Source organism: Centroberyx gerrardi, chromosome 13, assembly GCF_048128805.1.
Source record: "Centroberyx gerrardi isolate f3 chromosome 13, fCenGer3.hap1.cur.20231027, whole genome shotgun sequence".
Classification (NCBI taxonomy): Eukaryota; Metazoa; Chordata; class Actinopteri; order Beryciformes; family Berycidae; genus Centroberyx; species Centroberyx gerrardi.
In genome coordinates, this window is record NC_136009.1 from 17,912,119 (window position 1) to 17,934,638 (window position 22,520).

Here is a 22,520-nt window from a genome sequence, read left to right on the forward strand (position 1 = left end):
ACCGGCGCCCAGAGGGCCACTCAGAATAGAAGCTTGGATAGAAGCAGCACGTGCCCCAGTCACGACTGATGAGCCTCTAGCTAACTTTGCTCTGAAAGGCTGGAGAAAATTATAACCTTGCTCACTCAAGGCTAGGTTGAGGGTTTACGCTGTAATTTCAAAGTCTCATAAATTTGACTAACGGGTGATTCCAGGTTAACTACCTAATGCACCTGCTATTGATGAGGCTAGACAGTGATGTAGCGTGTGATGTGAGATCAGAGGCGTACACTAACCTGTCAGACTTTCCCTTGCCTTCTCCTGACTCTCTAATCCTAAGGAGATTGGCTGGGAAGTGACCTCTTGACCCCTTGAGGGCAGGCTACACACACACACACACACACTATACCGGTAAAGTCTCCCAGCGGTAGAGATAATCCTGTTCTAACTCCAGGTTTCCCTTTCTCTTTCTCTCTGTCACCTCTCTTCCTTCCCCCTACCGCCCACCCCGCCCCCACCTCTATCTAGATGGTGTCCCAGAGGATCAACTCAGTGGACCTATCCTGCTGCAGCTTGGAGCAACTGCCTCCTAACCTGTTCTACAGCCACGACCTCACCCACCTCAACCTCAAACACAACTTCCTGCCTGCAGACCAACGGCTGCAGCAGCTGCAGAGGTACAATGCCGCTGTAAAACTAAACACACCCGAGGCTAAGCCACAAGGAGGAAGGGACAGAGAGAGGCTAATGAGAAGCGATAGACAATAGGCTGGAGGAAGTGTTGCAGGGTGAGGAGAGAGTTCAGGGTGCTGTGAGGATGAGTTAGATTGGGGATTGGCTGATCTGGGCAAGACTAGACTTGACAAGGTTTAGCAAAGCTGAGTTTAATTTGGCTGTAAGGCCCTGTTCAGACCAGAAGCGGAACGCATCGGCTGGGTAGCGTATTCATGTGCACTGATGTACATTTTAACAGTCACATTACTATTGAAATAGAGAGAGCCAAATCACAAGTGATGGCACTAGCTGAGAAAAATCCTAAACAAATAAATGATTGCTTTGGTGCGAGATGGACAATATACAGTTAATTGCCAAAGTGGAAAAGTTAGCATTGTTTCTACAAAGACAACAGGCTTGGGATGTTGTTACCTCGGCTGTTGAAGCACAATGTAAGTACAACCTATTTTGACGGGGTATTCCTCCTCTGTGTGCGTACTCATGGAGGCTGCTTGGGCTTCGTAGGATGCGCTTCTGATCTGAACAGCCCAGCTGCGACTCGCACGTGTAAATCCCACTGCGCGTCCGTTACACTTCTGGTCTGAACAAGGGGTGAGACAGGCAGGGCTGGGCTGTGGTGTTACGAGGGCTGGACAGAGCTGGGAAGAGACGGGGCTCTGAGACAGCAAGGCTTCACTGGACATGGCAGGTCATGGCTGGCTGATTAGGACAGCTTTTGCAATGGCCTACAATTTGCAGGCCATCGACCTGTGCAGTCTAGGACCAGGGCCATTGCCATGCAGGGCCCAAAGAGGCTAGCCAGGGCCATGCTGTACCAGGCTAGGCCAAACGAGTCCAATGTCTGGGCAGAGCCCAGAAGGGTAGATGTGTCTGCAGGGAAGCTTTTAATATGCCTGGCCTCCCTCACTCTCTCTCTCTGTGGGCACCATCTGCTGCATGCTTATCATGGTCCCAGATTAAAGCCCACAGCCAAGACGTGTGTGTGTGTGTGTGTGTGTGTGTGTGTGTGTGTGTGTGTGTGTGCGTGTGTGTGTGTGTGTGTGTGTGTGTGTGCGTGCGTGCACGTACTGGTGCATGTGCATGCCTGTCACAGCCTTTCTTTTTCAAGATTCTTGCCAGAAGATTATTCACCATTTAACTTAGTGTGTGTGAATGTTGCGTGAGTCTGATGCCTGATTCTGTGTGATGGAAATGCTTGGAGAGTGGGGCATTGTGTGTGTAAGTGTATGGGAGAGAGAGAGGAGAGAGAGGAGAGAGAAAGAGAGGAGACTTGGTTGCTTGTGTGCAACAGAAAGAGTGGCTGCAGGCTACAGATTTGGGGTCAGTGCATACAGAGTCTTGGCACTGTGGCTCTCTGTTTTCATCTTAAGATGACTGCTCTGACAGGAGTGTATGTGTGTGTGTGCACGCGTATGTGTGTGTGTGTATGTGTGTGCGTGTGTGCATTTATGCTCTTACATGCATCTGCATGTTTGTGTCTTCCTGTTCGAATACTGTGAAGGAGTAGGAGGTCAGGATTTTAGGATGCTACTGTGATCATGTCTTATGTTTTACTAATCCTGAGTGTGAAAATACGGTGATGGGAGACAGGTCACTAGTTTTGAATCTGAGTGGTTGAGTGAGGGTTGTTTTTATATGAAAAGTCTGTTTGATACACAGCACCCCTGCTGGTCAAGTGAGATAGCATCCAAGTTTTTTGCCAAGCATAAGCAGGCTCATCCGTATTTGACCCAGCATGACGGAAAAAGAGGTCAGTAATGAGAAAGAGAAGAATAGTTAGCTGAAAATAGAGGGATTTGACGAAAACATGCAGCAGCAACTACTTGAGCACTCGCTTGGCCCCTGAGAGACTGAAGCCAAAACAGCTCAAGTCAGTGACATAACACAAATGTCTCTTTGTGTACTCCCTGTGCAACCCCCATGAATGTGGGTGTCTGTGTCTGCACATAGTTTTGGTGTGTGTGGTTGTGTGAGTGTCTGTTTTTGTTTCATCATGAATACCGGCCTTCCCTAACATCTAACATGGGGTCATAGTGCTTTGTATTTGTCCGGGTGGAGTGGAATGTGTGTACCTGCCTCTCTCCCTCTCTCTCTCTCTCTCTCTCCCTCTCTCTCCCTTCTCCTCTCTCTGGCCAGATACTAACTGGTGGCTCACTTGCCAATCAGATATGGATAATCAGTTGTGTGGGATGCCAACCCTTTCCTCTGGCACTGGAGCTGCCTTCCCAGCATGCACTTCTCTATGACAGAGGTCACCACTCACCGAGGGGAACGGCTCAAGTTCCGTGCATATGATTGAACCCACGGCGTGTTTATTTACATATTTATGATAGTTTAAAAAAGTTATGAAGGACATGAAAGTGATGGAGATAAAGGGGCGAGGGGACAGAGGGAGACGCGCAAAGACAGAGAGAGAGGGAAAGGTGTGTGTGAGAGAGTGAAGAAAGAGAGAGAGAGAGAGATCGACAGAATGGTGGCAGACAGAGTTAGACAAAATTCCAGATGAAGGGCGGTAATGAAAGCGAACTGAAAGGAATAAATAAACAGGGTAAGGAGTGAATAAATCAAAGGACGAGAGTGACATGACGGGACAGAGAATGACAGAGAATGAGAGAGAGAGACAGAGAAAGAGTCTGAGGGGGATGAGCATTAGTCAGCAGATTGCAGAGGGTGATTCTATGTTGGAATGGCCTGCCTCACCCCCCCCCTTCCCTCCCTCCCTCCCTCCCTCCCTCCCTCCCCCGCTGCCTTCAGGAGGAACCCTCAGCTGGAATTACTCGGCCACCCAAATCAATAGCACTGACATCTTGGTTGCCTTTTTCTTCACCACCACGATTTAGTGTGTGTGTGTGTGTGTGTACATAGAGAGGAAAATCAAGTATTGCCGGTTGAAGCAGCTGCTGCAGCCTTGCTATCAGCCCATGGTGCTAACATGGCACGCTGCCCACCTCCGGCCTGCCATTGCTGCTCTCTGTGTACATGATAGGTGATAGCTGTGTGTATGTGTTTATATGTGTTTATGATAGAGAGAGAGAGAGAGTCCTTTGCCCTGCTCTGCCTTCTTTCCCTTGCCCCCCCACACTCCCCCCACCCAAGGGGCGAGCCCCTCTGAAGGTCACTGCTCTACCATGGGACACTACGCCAAATGCCACTGGCCGCTGGTGTTTGAATGAATAACACAGCCGTCAATGCTGCGCTTGTTTGCTCAACAGTCAAAAGTGAAGGCTTATTCCTACTACTATGGAAGGTTTTGTTTATGGGCGTGTTGAATCTGACCATGCGTCTTTCAGTTTTAACCCTTAAAACTACATAGGCTACTTCCTTCACAATACCATATATAGCGGATGTAAATATGATATTTTTGGCTCACACATGCATCATTGTAGTCCTGTTTCATATGTTTTTGGCAATTGTATTCCCCAGATGTGGGTTGTGGTGGTCTAGGTTAGATTATCATCAGCTATTTGCGTCTGCGTAAGTCATACTTTGCTACATTGCTCATGAATGTATTCATGGATATATTCTATTCTCTTGCAATATTAATGTTGACAAGATACAACTCCGTCCAATCACTTGTTCATTCTCTTCTCTCCTCGTCTCTTCTCTTCTCTTCTCTTCTCTTCTCTCTTTTACCTTCCTTTTGTATCCTTTTATTAACTCATTCCCAATCTCTCATCCTTTCTTTTCTCTTCCCTACCCAGGTTTTCTCGTCTGCGGAGCCTCAACCTGTCCAACAACCACCTTGGCCAGTTCCCTCTGGCCATCTGTGACATCCCCACCCTGACGGAGGTCAACCTCAGCTGTAACTACCTGGCTTCCATCCCCAGCTCTGTGGGATCCATGACCAAGTGGGTAACAGCAGGAAGTTAGTGAGGATATATGAATACAGAGTTCAAATGTGCATGCTCCCTCAGGTATTTCTTTTCTGTGATCATAGCCTCTGGCGGGTTTTAACATTACACAGACTTTTGCTGTGTAACGTCGGCTGCACAATCACTGGGTTCTGTGAGATTTTAAAACATAGGCATACGTTAACATAGTGACTATCAGCTATTAGAGTTTCAACACAAAAACCGGCTCAAAACACGGTAATTATGTTACTATTTGCATCTGTTTAACAATCTCAGAGAACCAATTGTGTCTACGCTGCAAGGTAGACATTTTTGGCGAACGTAGAGGCTATGAGAATAAAGAAAATACAGCCAGAATCTAAGGAGCAGGCATATCTTTTATCTTCTATCTGTTTACCATGGCTCTCATTATTGGCTGCTTGCAGCGTTGGTGATTTTCCTACTGTTTCGCTTATTGTAAGTGGCTCTGGTTAAGAGTGTCAGCAAAATGCCAAAAATGTTATGTAACATGTAAATGAAGTCATGGCCTGAGGCTCGGGTAATTCATTATTATTCAGTAATAATCCATTATTAGTCCTGTCCTAAGGCTATGCACAGGAATGAGTGTCAGTTTTTAATAAGGTTAAGTATTTGCCCAAGTATTACAATACAGGATACATAGCCTGAGGGAGTGATTTAGACGCTGGGTAAGTGCTGACAGATGTTGGCCAGCTCAGAATCGTCTCAGGTCAGATATGTCTCTGCCTCGTGCTTAATTTAGAACGTGATTAGATAATGGGACATTTGCTTCAAACCGATCTCAATCCTCATTCTAAACCAGACGTAGAGGCATTTGGGTTAGACCAAATACTGAAAGCTAGAAGTGATGCTCTTCATTAAGTGTGTGTGGTGGTAGACGGAGGTGCCGTGCTAAGGACCGGTGCCTAACACAGGAATGAAATTGAGACAAGGAGAATTTCTGTGTGCTCCTCTCATTTAATCTGCGGGAATGATCTGGAATGCCTGTGAATTCCTGAAGTGACCAGTAGGGCCTTTGTGCTGTTACTGCCATCTGCTGGACATTAACCATGCTGATTATAGATGCCGAAACTGTTGAACAATTTCTAATGAGCACATCTTCAGAGATCTTGAGCCACTCTATAGGTGCAAATAAAGAAAAACGGTAGTTAAAACACTGTGTCGCATATCGCCTATTTCATGAATCAGGTAAAAACGGACTAACCGCCCATTCACGCGCAGTAACTTCTCCCCATCATCTCTCGTTCCTCTCCCAGTCTGCAGACTTTCCTGTTGGATGGCAACTGTCTGGGTGAGCTGCCCAATGAGCTGGGTTCCCTCCAGAGGCTGAGCTACCTAGGCCTTTCCTTCAACCAGTTCAGCCACGTGCCACAGGTGCTGGAGAGGTTGGCCTCCATGGAGAAGCTGTGTATGGCGGGCAACAGCCTGGACACACTCACCCTCCAGAGCTTCAGGCTGCTCCGCGTCAAACACATCGACCTACGGTACGGAGACGCGGGCAGATTTGTGCACACAAACCCTTAATCATGACTTTTTGTTGTTATTGTGCCGTCTTATTTTCCCTCAGGCTAAAACTTGTTTTGCTGCTGATGATAATTAATTGATCATGAGATGCGGTTTTATGATTAAAATGTGATAGTGTTGATTTTTTTGGGGGGGCACACACCGCCTCTTTGTCAAGACCGCGTATCTGCTCTAGTCCCTACTCATGCCAAAAGCAATGTACTGTATAACACGTGTTATCCATCTAATGACCAAAACGAAAACACTATAACTGTACTAGACAGCCTGTCGGCACGGAATCAGGAAATCATTTGCCCGTAGTGACTCCGTCAGTTGTCTTCCCATTGTTCAGGAAAGCGCAGGGCTGGAGTGACTTGCATTATTTCTCCAGTTAATACATCACTCCTTCTCACATTGCTGAGAGACAGAGTCAGTAAAATTGTGGTCCAACATTGTGTTCTCACCCGCCGGGACAAAGATCATTTGTTAGCTTTAATGCTGATGTGTGCTTAGTCTTTTCTCAGAGCTGCAGCTGTTTTTTCCGCTCTTTAGCAGAAAAAGAGAGGCATGAAAACGTGCCAAGTGTCAAGTCAGTAGGCACTTGTCAGTTTATGAATAAGCCCATTGGAGGCATAGTGGATCAGTCATAAGGCTTGTTCATTATTTATGAAACAGAATAAGATATCTGTCTTACATGTCTTTAATATAGGTAGTTATTAATCATTTGATACTTACTCAGAAGATATCGGCAGTAGGGGACAGACTGCTAATCAGTAGTTTACCCTAAATGGCGAAACAAATCAACCACCCACCGTATAAATCAAAAACTGATTCATCATTGTTACATATAACAACGCTGAATGCCAAAGACAACTCAAGAAGCTGCACAGCATATCAGCCATCACCCAAGGCATGTTCCCTACCTAAAAAGAAAGGCCACAGCCTGTGCAGTTCTGTCTGATCCAGGCGGAGTGACCCTTTGCCTCCTCCCCGCTCCCACTGTCAGGTTGAATAAGATCTCCAGCGTGGTGCCAGATGAGCCTGACCTGCTGAGACACGTGACCCAGCTGGATGTGAGGGATAACAGGCTGGAGGAGCTGGACGCCTCACTCTTCCCCAGGCTGGAGGTGCTGCACTGCGAGAGGAACCGCATCTCCAGCCTCAAGGCCAAGGGTTGCCTGCTCAAAGGCATCTACGCCTCCAACAACGGTGGGTTGGCTCGCAGCGCTTGATGTTCTCTGCGAGGGGAATCGTGCGTGGTTAGACAAGGCAAATCCCCCCCCCCCCCCCCCCCCCCCCTCCCATATCACCAGTTTCTAAATTGAAATTATTGTCTTGTTGTTGCTGAGATGAATCCATTTCCTCTGTACCTCTCAGTATTACTCACCTCCCAGATCTCACTCCTCCTTTCTTTTTCTGTACGACTTTATTGCACCCCATTTATCTCTCTCCACATGCTCTTCAGTGCTGCTGTCTCATTCTCTCGCCATCATCCCTCTCTAGCTTTATCATCACTCACAATTTTTCCCCCCTCTGTTTTCCATCTACCTGCTTTTGTAATAGACCCCGTTTGTCCTTGCCGTTACTGTAGGTTAATGTGTTTGGATTTCTCCCTACAGAGCTACGACAGCTGGATGTGAGTCCTGTACCCTCCAATCTCAGTTACATGGACGTCTCGAGGTGAGCAAAATCCCAAAAGCACACACACACACACACAAAAAAGAATATAGCACCAATTGGAACCTGAAAAACACTATTTGTGAAAACATAGCTTTTATATCCTCTCTGCCCTACAAAAGGAAAAGGGCAGTAACTGCTGAGTGAGAAACTGAGAAAAAAGGCTTTTGTTACTGCCAAGCTAAATAACTTGGAAGAAGAACTTAGAAAGATGTTATTCTTTAACCTTATTAACCCTGACCTTTGACTTGACCTTTGATCCTTATATGGATACTGTATCCTGCCTCTTCATGGTCAATACAAAAGGCAAAGCAAAATACAGTAGCTGACATTTAATGTTACTTTTGTTGCTGTTCACTATAAAACTAAAAGAAACATGATGAAAATGTCAGTGACATCTGTTTAACATCACACTGACACAAAACAAAACCATAGAGTTGTAACTTATTTCAAGATGTGGTGCAACAAAGGCAAGCTGCAGCAAGTGAAGCCACTGTGATTTTCTTTGGTTTCCGTGTCAATTGTTGTAATTATTTTCCCCTATTTTGTCTACAAAAACCGCACAGTTGAGACAGGAACCCAGCTGATAAAGCAAGTCTATAACATAACAAAAATGACAAAATCTAAAAGTTGCTGCCTTTGTCCTTTCTAGGGCAGCTCTGTTGGGAATCCAAATACATGTGTTTTCCCACTTAGATGAGGATTATATTCCTTGTTATGTATCTCACTTTGCAAACAGTGCAGAATTTATTATCATCAACCCTCTCCTTGTAGGAACCGTATGGAGTCTTTGCCAGACTGGCTGTGTGAGGTTAAGAAACTGGAAGTTCTGGACATGAGCCACAACCTCATCACCGAGCTCCCGGCACGGTGAGTCTCAGCCTCTCTCGCCAGTGTGTTCATAACAATACCTGTAAATGGAATACCTGCATTAGTTCTCCCTGCCCATTGCCGGCCAGCCATATATCCCCCATAGAGTCTCATAAATCTCATAGATAGCCTGTAACCTCCACAGCCTTCTTCTATTCTCTTCCTCTTTATATAGCCTCTTAGAAGGTCACTTGAGATGCAGCTCACTTCTTCCTCTTCTCTCTGTCTCACGCCGACTCTCTCCACCTCCCTCTCTCCCTCTCTCTCTCCCTCTCTCTCTCTCTCTCTCTCTCTCTCTCTCTCGCTGGTCCCCTCATTGTCTGCAGATCTATTTTTTACCCAGTAAGTGTCAAGATGATGAATTTCAGCTGCAGGCTCCACTAGAGGCGCTGCTATTTTCTGTTTTCACATCCTCATCGCCCCCATCCTCCCCCCGTACTATCCTCATTTCCATGCCTATTTCGACCCACTTCAGTTACAGTCCACTCTTCCACAAGCCAAATTTCACGTGTGGAAGACTCATGCATCACCAGCTCACCAGCCATGTCATTATTACAGTTTGATCTTTTTCTCCCTCTGTATCTCTCTCTCTCTCTCTCTCTCTCTCTCTATGTCTCTCTATCTGTCTATCTATCTCACAAATGCACCACTGCAGATTCAGTTGAGCCCGTCTGCTTATCTTTGATGTTCTGGTAGTGACCCATCCGTCTCTATGCTCTTCGTGCCGCAGGTTGCTATGCAGCAACAGTCTGAGGAAGCTGAGTGCAGGACACAACCAGTTGCAGAAGCTGCCTGAAAGGGTGGAGCGCCCTCTGCTGGAGGTTTTAGACGTACAGCACAATCAACTGGTGGAGCTGCCCTGCAACCTGTTCCTCAAATCTGACAGGTAACATTAACCATGGCCTGGAAGTGATTTGCTTTCATCAGATAATGCACCAGACGTCCTTCAAGAAGAAGATTAAATATAGGAAAAGTACAGACACATATTAAGATGGAGGATGGGAATTATGAATAGGATTTTTTTTTTTATTTTTTTTTATTCAAAACATAATTGAGAAGACAATAATACAATAACCAAGACAATAAAGTAAACCATTAACAAAAACAAAACAAAACAAGGCTCAGCTTAATAATATAAAAATAATAATAATAATAATAGGATTTAAGGTAGTATGAAGTTTCCAAGGTCATTTTTTTTTTTTTGCAGGTGTGTGATAATAAAGAAAACCAGATCAGGAAAAAGCTTGCACACCATATAACAGCCAACAACTAATTATAGATTTTGATGGTGGCCAAGAAGTCAGAATAAGGAGCATGTAACGCTCACCTGCCACATCATCTAACTCTGAAAATGGATGGGATTTTGTCACAGTACACTTTTGTTTTTGGCACATGTATAAAAGTCACTTGTTTCATTGTTATGCAATCCTCAAGTTCATTGTTTTATGGTGTGTGTATGTGTTTATGTGTGTTGAGTGTTACCCTGCTCTTACAAAACAATTAATCTGAACCTCCAATTTCACTTACAGTTTGCGATGCGTAAATGCATCAGCCAACAAGCTGGAGCACCTGCCTCCATCCAGCCTATCAGAGGAGAGCCACAGCATCCTCCAGGAACTGTACCTGACCAATAACCGGCTGACGGACAAGTGTGTGCCCTTGCTAACGGGACACACACACCTTCGAGTGCTGCACATGGCCTACAACCACCTCCAGACCTTCCCAGCCAGGTAAGGGATCGTTTATGCGTGCAGTACACAGTCTCATTCACACTCTCACTCAGCTAGCCAGCCGATTAGTCACTCTCTCTCTCTCACTACTCACTCACCCACATTTTACACACTTAACTCACCCACTGCTTTTACCTCATCCCTCAGTAAAATGGCCAAGCTGGAGGAGCTGGAGGAGGTGGACCTGAGCGGAAACATGCTCAAGACTGTGCCCACCACCATCATGAACTGTCGACGCATGCACACACTCATCGCCCACTCCAACGCCATCGAGGTCTTTCCTGAGGTCATGCAACTGATGGAGATGAAAGTAAGCCAATCGTGGTTGTAACAGCAGTGGGTGTCGGTGTGAGTTTTGCAAGTGTGCGTAAGTGTGTGTGTGTTTATGTGTGTGTCCCGGGATGCATTTACGTGCGTGTGTGAGAGTATTCACACCTTCTCCTCTGTCGTCAGTGCGTGGATCTGAGCTGTAATGAGCTGAGTGAGATCACGCTGCCGGAGAATCTGCCTCCCAAGCTCCAGGAGCTGGACCTGACCGGAAACCCTCGTCTCAACCTGGACCACAAGACCCTCGAGCAGCTCAAGTATGTCATTGTTGTTCCCTGTGTCTGCATTTTGTTGTCTGTAAGCCAAGACACTTTTTCTGTGTATGGCCTTGTAGTCCTGTTAATGTGAATACAACGCACATTTTGCACATCCTATATATATGCTTTAATTCTTTTTTTTTGTCTTTTTCATACTTTATTGCATATATCCATATATATAAAATCTCTTCTTATTTAGATCTTGTTTTATCCTATTATTTGCTGTTGCAATAACTCAACTTCCTCATTAAAGTTTCATCTACTCTCATCTGATATAATCTAATCATTTTATATGTTTGGAGAGAATCCACTCCCTTATGGAATACTGTTCTTAGTTAATGTATCTTGCCTTGATACAGGGATTTGTAAGTAACAATCTGTCTTCTTCTTTGTTTTTTTCAGTAATATTCGCTGCTTCCGTATTGATCCGCCTCCAACCTTTTCATCGAATGAGGCTTCTGGTGGGCCTGCTGTGTGGAGTCATGGTTACACAGAGGCCTCGGGCGTCAAGAACAAGTGAGTTTAATCCAGTCAATGATCCACACATTTACAGCACAACTGCATCATACTAGTGCAGTGAAGCCTCGTTAATCCAAGCCTCTTGGGAATGCTCATCGTTTGATCCAGTTACATTATCAGATCGCTCAAATACAGAGAATAACTGAGGCAACGCTTAATGAAAATGTGAAACGTGCATGTTCACCTTCAAAAAACATCTCTACAGCGGCTAATTTGCAGATTCAACACTTTTACACGCATGCTTATATAAGGAAATTATAGTAATTTTGTGTAATGGTTTCACACATTTATGTTTGGATGTTTGAGGTGCTGCTGTACATACGCTCGAATGAATCATAGTGGTCGGTGAGGAGGCGTATGCATGCACTGGAACATGTTTCCATGGTTACTAGTGTGTGGAGAGATGAGTATGATCAATATATGGACAGAGGAGTATCAGAAAAAAAAAAGTGAGAGGTTATTGTGTTCTTATTTACAGTCTTTGAAGCCATAACTGTTGTCCCCACAGAGCTTATGACTGAATGATGTAATGGCAATTGATTTTTTTTTTTCTTTCTTTTTTTTTGATCTTCTGTTTGCATTTCCTCTCCAGGCTGTGTGTCGCGGCCCTTTCAGTGAACAGTTTCTGCGGCAGTCGCGAGGCTCTGTACGGTGTGTTTGATGGGGACAGGAATGTGGAAGTGCCCTACCTTCTGCAGTGCACCATGAATGATGTGTTGGCTGAAGAGCTGCATAAGACCAAGAGCGAAGAGGACTACATGACCAACACCTTTCTTGTCATGCAAAGGTAGATGACCGGCTTGACATTGTTTATGCTTTTTCACACGATTTAGTAGAATCAGCCATGTTCTCGTATTTCACAAAGCCTCCCTTGTGTGTTGCAAAATTAAATAGTCTCAAACAAACTGTTAGGCGCACATTTGATTGATTGATGTTTATTAAATAGTCACTCTCCCCCTTCCTCCCGTTTTCCTGTTTCCCCTTTCTTTCCGACTTCTCCGCCACTGCAGGAAACTGGGAACTGCGGGGCAGAAGCTGGGCGGCTCGGCGGCACTGTGTCACATCAGGCACGACCCCACCGACCCCGCCGGCTGCTTCACCCTGACGGCTGCCAACGTGGGCAAGTGCCAGGCCATTCTGTGCCGCGATGGAAAGCCGTTGCCCCTGTCTCTGCTTCACAACGTAGGGCTGGAAGAGGAGTACCGCAGGATCAGGCAGCACAAGGCCATCATCACTGAGGTAGAGATCTTTGAAGGCATCCGTGTGTGTTTCTGTGTGTGTGTGTGTGTGGAGAAATGAGAGAGTGGAGTGATAATTTTAGATGTGCACTATTTCATGTATACTATATTCTCCTGGTGTTTATGCACACATTCACAGTTTATATTTCTTTTCCACAGGACAATAAGGTGAACGGTGTGACTGATTCTACACGAATCATGGGCTACTCCTTCCTCTACCCATCGGTCATCCCTCGTCCCTATGTGCAGACAGTCACTCTCACCCCCCAGGACGAGTTCTTCATCCTGGGCAGCCGGGGCCTGTGGGACGCCGTGTCCCCGGCTGAGGCTGTGGAGGCCGTCCGAAATGTCCCCGATGGCCTGGCTGCTGCCAAGAAGCTCTGCACGCTGGCACAGGGCTACGGCTGCACCGACAGCCTCAGCGCTGTGGTGGTGCAGCTCAGTGTGAGTGAAGACTGCTGCTCTTGCTGCTGTTCTGAGCCTCCCCAGCCGCCTCCCAGCCCCGGCCTGGGCTCCTACCCCCCCTCGGCCTCCGCCATCAAGGAGCGGCCCCTGGGGGCCCCGGACGGCTCCCTCCCTGTGCCCCCCTCCTCCTGCAGTGAAATCAGCAGTGAGATCAGCACCAGTGAGATGAGCAGTGAGGTGGGCTCCACGGCTTCATCTGATGAGCCACCTCAGAGTTCCCTGGTGCTGCTGCATGAGCAGCCCCACCATCCTCACCTCCACCTGCACCACCAATCCCACTCACTCTCCCTCCTGCACCAGCAGGCTCACATCACCACCCAGCCTTGCCAGTACCTGTACCCAAGTTCAGAGCTGCCCTCTGCCCGCAGCTGCTGTGCCCTTCATCCGGCCTGCCTGGCAGGCTCCTTCCAGAGGCAGCTGTCCAGCGCCACCTTCTCTAGCGCTCTGTCTGACAACGGGCTGGACAGCGAGGATGAGGAGCCCATTGCTGGGGTTTTCTCCAATGGGAGTCGCGTGGAGGTAGAGGCAGATATCCACTGCCTCAAGGCTGAGTCCTCATCCTCTGCATCACCCCAAACACCACTACCATTATCCTCTGGCCAGGAGCGCACCCTGCTGCCTCTTCCACCACCGCCTCCCCCTCCATGCACCCCGGAGCCCCTGGAGGAAGGGGTTGACATGAGCCTTGGGGAGGTCGAGAATGGGCTGGAGAGAGACGAGTCATGGCAGGGAGGCGGAGCAGGATGTGGGGATGGAGGAAAGATGGTGGGGAAGAGGAGGGGAAATGGGTCGGTGGCGCCCCAGGAAAAGAGTCACAACCTTATCGAGGTGGCTGCTGACGCGCCCTCCAAGAAGCCCGGGGGTTACTTCACAGCTCCAGCCCAGCCCGACCCAGACGACCAGTTCATCATTCCTCCTGAGCTGGAGGAGGAGGTGAAGGAGATCATGAAGCAGCATCAGCAGAAACAGCAGAAGCCGCCTGGGACCGATCAGCCTGCGGACTACTATGACACACCCCTCTGAGCAGCAGCACCACCACCAACAGCTTCATCTCCCTCCCAGCTGCAGCCAGCCAGCCTGCACACACCACTACCATTAACTTAACCACTCTGATTTTGCAGTACATGGACACAAACCATTGCGAGTCCTCCAGAGGCTGTAAAATGCACATGAAAAAATCTCATCCTACTTTTCTAAACAGTCTACAGCCTTTCAACACTCAGACGCTACACAACCTCATCACTGGAGTAACATGCACTGTAATCTGCTCCACCCATTTTTTTTTCCAAGCAACTTATATGATAGAACAAGCAAATGAGCCCTTTAATGATACCCTACCCTCTTGAATACCCTTTGGACACACCTCCTAGTGTCCAGGGTAATGCCCTTCTCACAGACTGTGGAACGTTGTTTTTACATTAGACAACCAGCCGAGTATGTAATCAACACTAGTCTCTCTGCAATAGTGTTAGCCTGCCACAACACTTGTTAATATGGATAACGATTCCATGGTTTGTTTGTTTGTTTTATAAGAACTTACCATATCTTTTAATGTGAAAGAAGTGAAGTTGCTGAAAGAACTTTTTAAAACAGAGACACATAATCTTTTTATTATCAGTGAACTATGTTGAATGGTACACCAGTAATACCACGCTTAACTGTTGTAGATAGGGCACTTAAAATACTGTATTTCTTCAGTAAATCATGGCTCTTGGCCTGTAAAACGGCATAGAAATTTTTGTAGAAATTTTAAAGACTAACTCCTAGGAGTTGCATACTCTTTATGGTGACTTAGTCACTTTTACTAATCTTCTCTGAGAGAAATGGTGATTTTTTTTCCAATGATTGTAAATAAGAGAAATGTTGTATACTGATGCTTTTAAAGGAACTGTGTACCTGTATGTCGGTGAGGGGTTTTAGTGGTAGGGAGGATGTGTGGTTCACCCAGAGATTGCTTTTATGGAGATATCACCCTCCTTTATCTTACACTGTCCCACTAGACCCACAAATATCACACACACACACAGACACACACACACGTGTGCAATTGCTATGGTTTGCTCCGTTTTGTTTGCTTGTGATGTCCCGTAGTCATCACTGTATCTAACGCACACTAATAGACACAGACTTTCGCATGCACACTTGCACACACACATACATACACATACATATACACACACACACACACACACACACACACACACACACACACACAGATAATATTAGTCCCACCTCCCTCCTACAGTAACTGTTATCACCGGCATGACTGTGTCAAGTTCAGTAATACAAACAAATATATCCACATGGAAAGCAGACAACACAAATGTTCCTGTCTTTGGTATAATAAATTTTAAATTTGTGAATATAAGTCATGCTGTCCTGGACTTGTTTTTCATAGTGAATTGAAAATCCCAAGTGACTCTTTGGCACATAAGCTCTGTGTTTAGTATAGTTTAAACTTGCTCTTAATTAATTCATATAAAACTTTATCATTTTATAATAATTTATTGTGATTAAGAAAACAATAGCTGCATATTTATTACAACACAAGAGTATTTTGAAATCATACTGATGTTTTTACATTGCATGACCAGAGGGGGGCAATCTTGTTTAATATTATGATCTGCCTTACTCATTTAACATTTCATATCTTGCAAGTGTGAGACTGCTAGAAAATAACATTTGAGTTATCAACCATTATTCTTTAAAGCCAAAGCCTGATAAACAAAATATTTAGCATAAACATTCAATAGAAAATATTGCTTTATTCCATTTACCCACCAACTGTTAATTGAACCAGAGGTTCAGGGTCTGCCACTCTACGGTTTTGCAGTGGCACTCATGTTTGCCATTGTGATACCAGTGTCATTACTGGGTTTGTTATACTTCTTTTTCACACAGATGACACTGACTATTGTAATTATCAGCATGGCACCTAGTACAGAGAAAGAAGACGCAAGTGCTAGGGTGGTTTTGTCCTTGCTGGAGCCCTTGAACTGACATCTGTCTCCATAATACCACCAGTCATCACCCACCACACACCTGGGGGTGCAGAGAATGAGAGAGGAGAGAGAAGAGTCAGGCTTGAAATTATTTGAAATTCCCCGCAATAGATACAGAGCATACACAGATGGAGGGGTACAAGGGCATTGGAGAAATTGGAGAAGAAGCTTAACTAATGGGACTGGATGAGAGAAAGTGAGGGAGAGAGGGTTTTACTATGGCGGTCTCTAGATCATGGTCATTATTCACTACTGAACTGATTTACTGACCATTTGTGAGCTTGGAATTATACATTTCTATCTAGATGGTATACAGTGCTAAGATTCGGAGCATCAAAGATTTGGCATACCAGCTGCCAAAACTGTTATGTACTTTTTATTTTTTTATATTTAACCCCACAATAACACCACACAAGTGCAAAGTAACATTCAAAGATCACAAATATGTGGATAACTCAATTTGGTTAAAAAACAAAAAGTCAAGATACAACTGATATAATTCCAAGCTCACAAATTGCTACATTCAGTAGTTTGCGACTCAAAAAGTAGTCACCTGCAAGCAGCCTTTTCTTTGTCCAACACACAGACTCCATCGTTCTGACACTCCACATTGGTGCAGGCGCCAGTGGGTACAGTGGTGATAGGAAACATGGTTGTGGCTGTGGCGGGTAACGTGCTTGTGGAGGGCAACACGGTTGTGGAGGGCAAAGGTTGAGTGACAGTGAGATGAGACACATCTGAAAAGGGACAGAAAAAAAAAGAGCGAACAGTGAATGAGATTCGAGTGGAGGAGCACTTATTAACAGGATGATTGGATCGCATCATTGATTGAAGTGTTTGCCCTATAAGTGGGTGTGTAAATCAGGGATGTAATCATGTATCATTGGAATACATGATCACAAAATAATTGGCTATTTGAATGTGTGGGATGACCTCAGTATATAGCCCACTAATGAACATGTTATTGATATGTATGGCAGGATGGCTGTGTCTTCTTTACACTCTCTCCGTAATGTCTTTTGAACAAAGTGTATAAGTCAAAATGATTACATTACTGGTTTGCTTTTACGCCTGGCTCCTTATTGTTACTTTTCTTCCCTTATGCAGTATCTTTGGGAACACTGAAAAGTGTGTTGAAATCCATTTCTTTTACCCTCCATGGTGAGGAGAAAGATGGCGTCTCCTCCCTTGATGAAATCCCTGCTCTTGGCTCTGAGGTGGGTGAGGTACACTGGTGTGCCTAATCCTGGCCCTCGGGAATACTTGGTGCCATCGGTATCTGTGACCTCATAGCCCACCTTGCGAGGGTCATCCCAGAAAAAGGCACCAGAGTCTAAGTGTTAAACAAGGACACGTTACAGTATTTTTATGAATATTCCCAACATTCTAATGATGTTTGTGAACAGTTGCACTATTATCTGACCTAATGTCCTGTTGGGGTCAGTGGTGACACTGCGCTGGTTGGACATGCGCTTTTGGATGTGTGGGTTCTGGTCCATCAGCATCATGGTCATCTGTTTCCAGGGACATGGCCATTTCTGCCCCGTGTCTCCAACACGGGCCACCAGATGGGCGTAGGCTGACAACTCACCAGTGTAGCCTGCCTTACCGCTGGGGTACAGACTCATTTGGAAGGTGTAACCCTCCTTGGAGGTGAAGGGGGGGCTGTAGATAGCCATGTCTGATGGAGTGTTGTCCATAACATGACTGAAGTTCTTCACTCTCCATACAAACTCTGGGCAGGTGGTCTCAGAGAGGTTGATGTCATCCAGGGACAGCCCCCCCGCCGAGGGCCCGGAGCCCTTCTTGGTCCCCTGAAACACAACGCGGAACTTGGTCGTGACGTTCAGACTCACGTGGTGCAGTTGCCAAAGCTCCTGAGGGGCTCCTGTAACATGAGATCACAATATTGCATTTCTTGAACAGCGAGTGCGAGATGTTCAGATTTCCCCAACAAAACAGTACCACAAATTTTGATCAGCCCTAGGATTCAATAATAGTCACCATCTATGGTCTTTATGAGGTGCAGGGTTCCGTTGGGGTTAGCTTTGTCATACTCTCGGACCCAGATGCTCAGTGTGTCATCAGGGCTGCCACTGTTGTAGTAGAAGAACTGCAGGCACTGGTAACCTCGCTTGGGGTAGAGCAGCCTGCTCTCAAGCATAGCCGTGTCCCCGACGTTGCCTGTGCCAGTGCTGAAGTGCATGAAGTACCCTGAGCCTGCAGATCCAAATATCACTCCATTAATTTCTTCCAAGTTAATGACACCCACTGGAACGCACTTTGTACAGTTGATGATAAGAGGGGAGTTGATATAGGTCACTGATAATGGCACAGCTGTGTAGTTGTGCCAAAGATTATGTATGTGTGCATGTTGCTTGTGAGGGGATTCTCACCAGAGCATTTGCCCATGTTGGAATAGTCAGTGCTGGGCCCTCCAGCAGCTTGGGTTACCCTGATCCAATCAGCCTGGTCCCCTGGGCCCTGGATCATACCACAGATGTTCTCACGCTCAAAGTCACATGAATCCAGGAATGTGGAGGCTTTGGCTAGAAGAAGGTGCATAAACAGACACACACATTTCAGCACTGCTAAACAGCTGGTGTAAAAGAACTTTGACCTGCTGTAAACTCAATAATTACACACGAAGCAAGCAGTTAGGACATTAACTATTTCATCAACAACTGCATTGCATTGACTTTACCACCTAGAAAATACAAGGGCTACTAAAACCTGGAATGAAACAAACCAACAGTGTGGAATGTGGAAAACAAATCTTTGCAACACTTTATATTGAATATAAGGTTGAGGTTGACAACTTGCACAGATACAATATGTCTAGCACAGACAATTTGATTGAGCTTCATCCCACTTTTTTAAAACTTGGGTGTTGGGGCCAGTCTCTTACTGCAGTTATAGAGGCGGCTGAGCTTGAGCAGGTCACTGTCACTGAATTCCATACGCTGGCCGATGACATCACTGAAAGCGGGGATCTTGGTGACGATGGTGGGTTCAGTGCCGTTGCGGAAGGCGTTCTTACTGTAGTGCATCATGGAACCGTAGTCATAGGGTACACCCAACGAGCTGGAGGTTGTGTCATTGTAGGTGTTAAAGTTGTGTTCTCTACCTGTGGACCAGAAATAAACACAGGCATTAGCCTTCTTTCATTAACAATCAGAACTGCTCCTTCCATAACGTGGGAGAGGATTTCAAAGATGTCTATTAGGATCGCTTATGAAGAGGGTGCACAAGGTTATGTATCTACAGCAGATGGGTGTTCAAACAACTCAAGAAAGCTTGCTGACATGCCAAAGTACTCTGTACTTTAATCATTTCAGATAAAAGGAATTAATGGCTTGATTTATTAATGATTTGATGGGCATAGTTCAATATTGTTATGATACCGGCACACTGAAATATTGATATTTATATAATGATTTGATAATATCAGTTGCTTATCTTGTTGAGGAGATAATGCACACAGGAAAACAATGCATGTGCAGGCTTATCTTAATGTCGTAAAAGCAATTGAGAGACAAGAAGAAATGGACTGTGGCATGTGAACAATGTTAGGGCTGTTTAGAAGAAGTGCTTTCCTTCAGGTCATACATGACAAGCCTCTTGAACATGGTTGTGGGAGAAGAATGTGGTAATTTATCTACTTTAGAGTGTTAGTTTTGTGAAGAATTAGTAACAATGTATGGTATGAAAGCCACATTACGCACATGCATGTCCAAAGTGACAGGATGGGAATCAGTGTGCTAAAAACATACAAATAGAAGCCACAGTGAAATAGGCAAGTGGTAAAGGGAGAAGCTATGCAGAGAATCATGTAGGCATAGTGAATAAATTCATTATTGGCAGACTAGGAATGAGAGGTTCAATACCCTCTGAGATCCGGTCCCACATGATGGTGACATAGTCATCGCGGTCTGACCTGGACTGCTCGTGCCAGAAACCCAGAGCATGAAGGAACTCATGCTCAATGGTTGCAATGCGGTCACAGTTGCTCCCTATGGACAACCTCTGCTTCCCAACTCGCCGGTTACCCACAGAGGAGAAACAGCTTTGGATGAAATAAGGCTTTTATGAACATCACATAGAATCCACCATCTCATTTCTCAAGGACTTAAAGGTAATATTATATAATGTAATAATTCCCTTTGAAAGCACATCTTGAGCTGCCGTCTAAATCAGAGCATAACAGCATGAAAAAAATCTTTTTACTTTACCCGCCCCCTTTAAAGATGGAAATGTAGTTTGACTCTCCAGTCCAAGGCTTGAAGTCAATACAGGTCTTGAGTCGGTACTGTTCAAAGGCCTTCAGAATCACACCTTTTGCATTGATCTCTGCAGAGACGATAAAACATATTCTTTTAAAGATTAAAAATAGCCTTCAAAAACCCAATGGACATTTTATGGTTGACCATAACACTGTGTAAATTCACAGAAGACCTGCGTTTAATTATTTAAGCTTGTTCAAGGTTCAAGGTTGGTTTTCTCCACTCCCACAAGGCTCACTTAAATGACTTTCTGCCTTGGGTATGAGTGGAGAAATATCAAAAGGGAATACCCATTAACAATGTATATTATTTCACATGTATGTTGCTCATACGGTCTTTAAGTCCAGTCAGTGTTTTTGAATATGGACTCTCTCAAGCCAGAAACCAGAGAACTAAGACTGGAATCTGTGACTGTGGATTTTGTGGATCCACAGAAATGTGCCTCATTCGTTCTGTTTTCTTGGCATTGGGAGAGAGTTGTTCATGTTGGCAAATATTAAGTAGACTGTCCTAGACCAGTCGTTCTCAAACTGCGGGCTGTGAGGTGATTTTGGGGGTGCTGCGAGATGACTAATGCAATATGAAAACCTAGGTTTCAAAATTACAGGATCATTAGTATGTTTTCAGTGATGAATGTCCTCCTTCTTGAGAGTTAACAAATATCTGCATCATCTCTGCTTCTTCCAATAATTAATCAAGGACAATAACCTGACAAGTAAAAGTAAAAATCTACAAATCTATAAAGAAATCTTTGCTGACAAATTTCACAATTTTGTTTGTTGACACCCTCACCAAGGGGTTGCATGTAGGCATTTCTTATTTTTAGGAGGATTGTGAGATGAAAAGGTTGAGAACTACTGTCTAGAGCACAGGACTAATGTATGTGAATATACAGTATAAATTGAATGGTATTTCTTTAAAACTGTACATACATGCAGAAACATTTTCTCAGTTCAGGTGAATCTAATTAGTTCTTGGAAGGTCACTGATTCATCACTGGTCACTATTTCTCAAATGTTTATAGAGCACTCTTACCCAAGTCATCTTCCATGTAGTATGGAATCGTCTTTGGCCACCTGTATTCATCACCTATTATGGAATTTCGAACTTGTCTCTGCAGCAGTCATTAAAGGCAGTCAAAAGGGTAGTAAGAATATTATCAGCCAAGGTTAAGCTATTTTATCACATGCTATTATGCAAGTGAACATTAAAACCTGTTAACATACCTCATCAAGCACAATATCTCCTTCTACGAGATTCAATCCTGCTTCTATGGAGGCCAAGAACAAAGAAATCCAGTTTAAGATTGTTACTGAATAATAATTTGGATACATAAAGGAGAAACTTTTTTTTTTTTTTTTTTTGCAAACCTTCATTGATGTCAAAAATGTCAAGGTCCCGCCCACCATCCACATCATATTCTGTGGAGTAGATTTGAAAATAAACATTCATAAAATCTCATGTTAAATGTTTCATCAAACATCAAGGAAAATGATGAAAGTGAAGACAAATAAAGGAGAGTAATAGATGGCTATTAGTTTTTCATGTATTCTGTATCTCGGTTACAAAAACACTTACCTAATACTTTTGATGTAGGCTAAGCAAGAGAAATAAAACGTAAATGTTATTGACTTGCAACAGTTAGTCCACTCAAATAGGTACATACATGCTGTATTAAAAATACATATCTTTCTAGTTAGCACAAATTATACTACAGTATGTCCACAAAATAATCCAATTTCTTACCAAGCAGAGGATAGTGTCACATAAGAGGCATACAATGTGAAAGATAAGTACACTTGTAGGTTTTCGTCGCCCCATGGTTGTGTCCTAAAATGACACTTGAAGTCACTCGTACTGTGCACTGAGGGAGACTTGGAAAAGATGAAATGAAAGAATAAAGTACACGTGATCACCAGGCAATAATTGACAGAGCTGTAAAGGGTCTGAGCTATAAATCAACTTCAATACTCTTACTATCTTACAACAAATCTTTACACATGTATGCAGATTAGCTGCAGATGATAACTCAAACAGCAAGCCAGGGGGCAACCATTTACTCTACC

The 22,520-nt window shown here is 44.8% G+C and overlaps 2 protein-coding genes across 2 annotated transcripts in view; one reads left to right on the forward strand and one right to left on the reverse strand.

Moving 5' to 3' along the window:
* phlpp1 (PH domain and leucine rich repeat protein phosphatase 1) overlaps positions 1-15,537 on the forward strand; it is a 42,913-nt gene extending 27,376 nt beyond the window's left edge. Inside the window, exons 4-17 of the mRNA XM_071917010.2 lie at positions 508-656; positions 4,416-4,562; positions 5,840-6,067; positions 7,093-7,295; positions 7,706-7,766; positions 8,538-8,633; positions 9,364-9,519; positions 10,163-10,363; positions 10,511-10,673; positions 10,817-10,947; positions 11,350-11,463; positions 12,059-12,253; positions 12,477-12,705; positions 12,864-15,537. Of these exons, the coding sequence (XP_071773111.1) occupies positions 508-656; positions 4,416-4,562; positions 5,840-6,067; positions 7,093-7,295; positions 7,706-7,766; positions 8,538-8,633; positions 9,364-9,519; positions 10,163-10,363; positions 10,511-10,673; positions 10,817-10,947; positions 11,350-11,463; positions 12,059-12,253; positions 12,477-12,705; positions 12,864-14,192 (3,402 nt within the window). The 3' untranslated portion in view covers positions 14,193-15,537. The remainder of the gene's footprint in view (positions 1-507; positions 657-4,415; positions 4,563-5,839; positions 6,068-7,092; positions 7,296-7,705; positions 7,767-8,537; positions 8,634-9,363; positions 9,520-10,162; positions 10,364-10,510; positions 10,674-10,816; positions 10,948-11,349; positions 11,464-12,058; positions 12,254-12,476; positions 12,706-12,863) is intronic.
* Positions 15,538-15,988: 451 nt separating this feature from the next.
* mep1bb (meprin A subunit beta b) lies at positions 15,989-22,275 on the reverse strand. The gene is made up of 14 exons (XM_071926507.2): positions 22,201-22,275; positions 22,033-22,051; positions 21,825-21,875; positions 21,681-21,724; positions 21,490-21,568; positions 20,404-20,521; positions 20,059-20,237; positions 19,080-19,298; positions 18,568-18,720; positions 18,176-18,391; positions 17,595-18,059; positions 17,325-17,504; positions 16,725-16,908; positions 15,989-16,211 (listed from the first exon to the last, which is right to left on the reverse strand). Exons 1-14 carry the CDS (start codon positions 22,273-22,275, stop codon positions 15,989-15,991), a joined length of 2,205 nt encoding a protein of 734 aa, XP_071782608.1.
* Between the last annotated feature and the right edge of the window lie 245 nt (positions 22,276-22,520).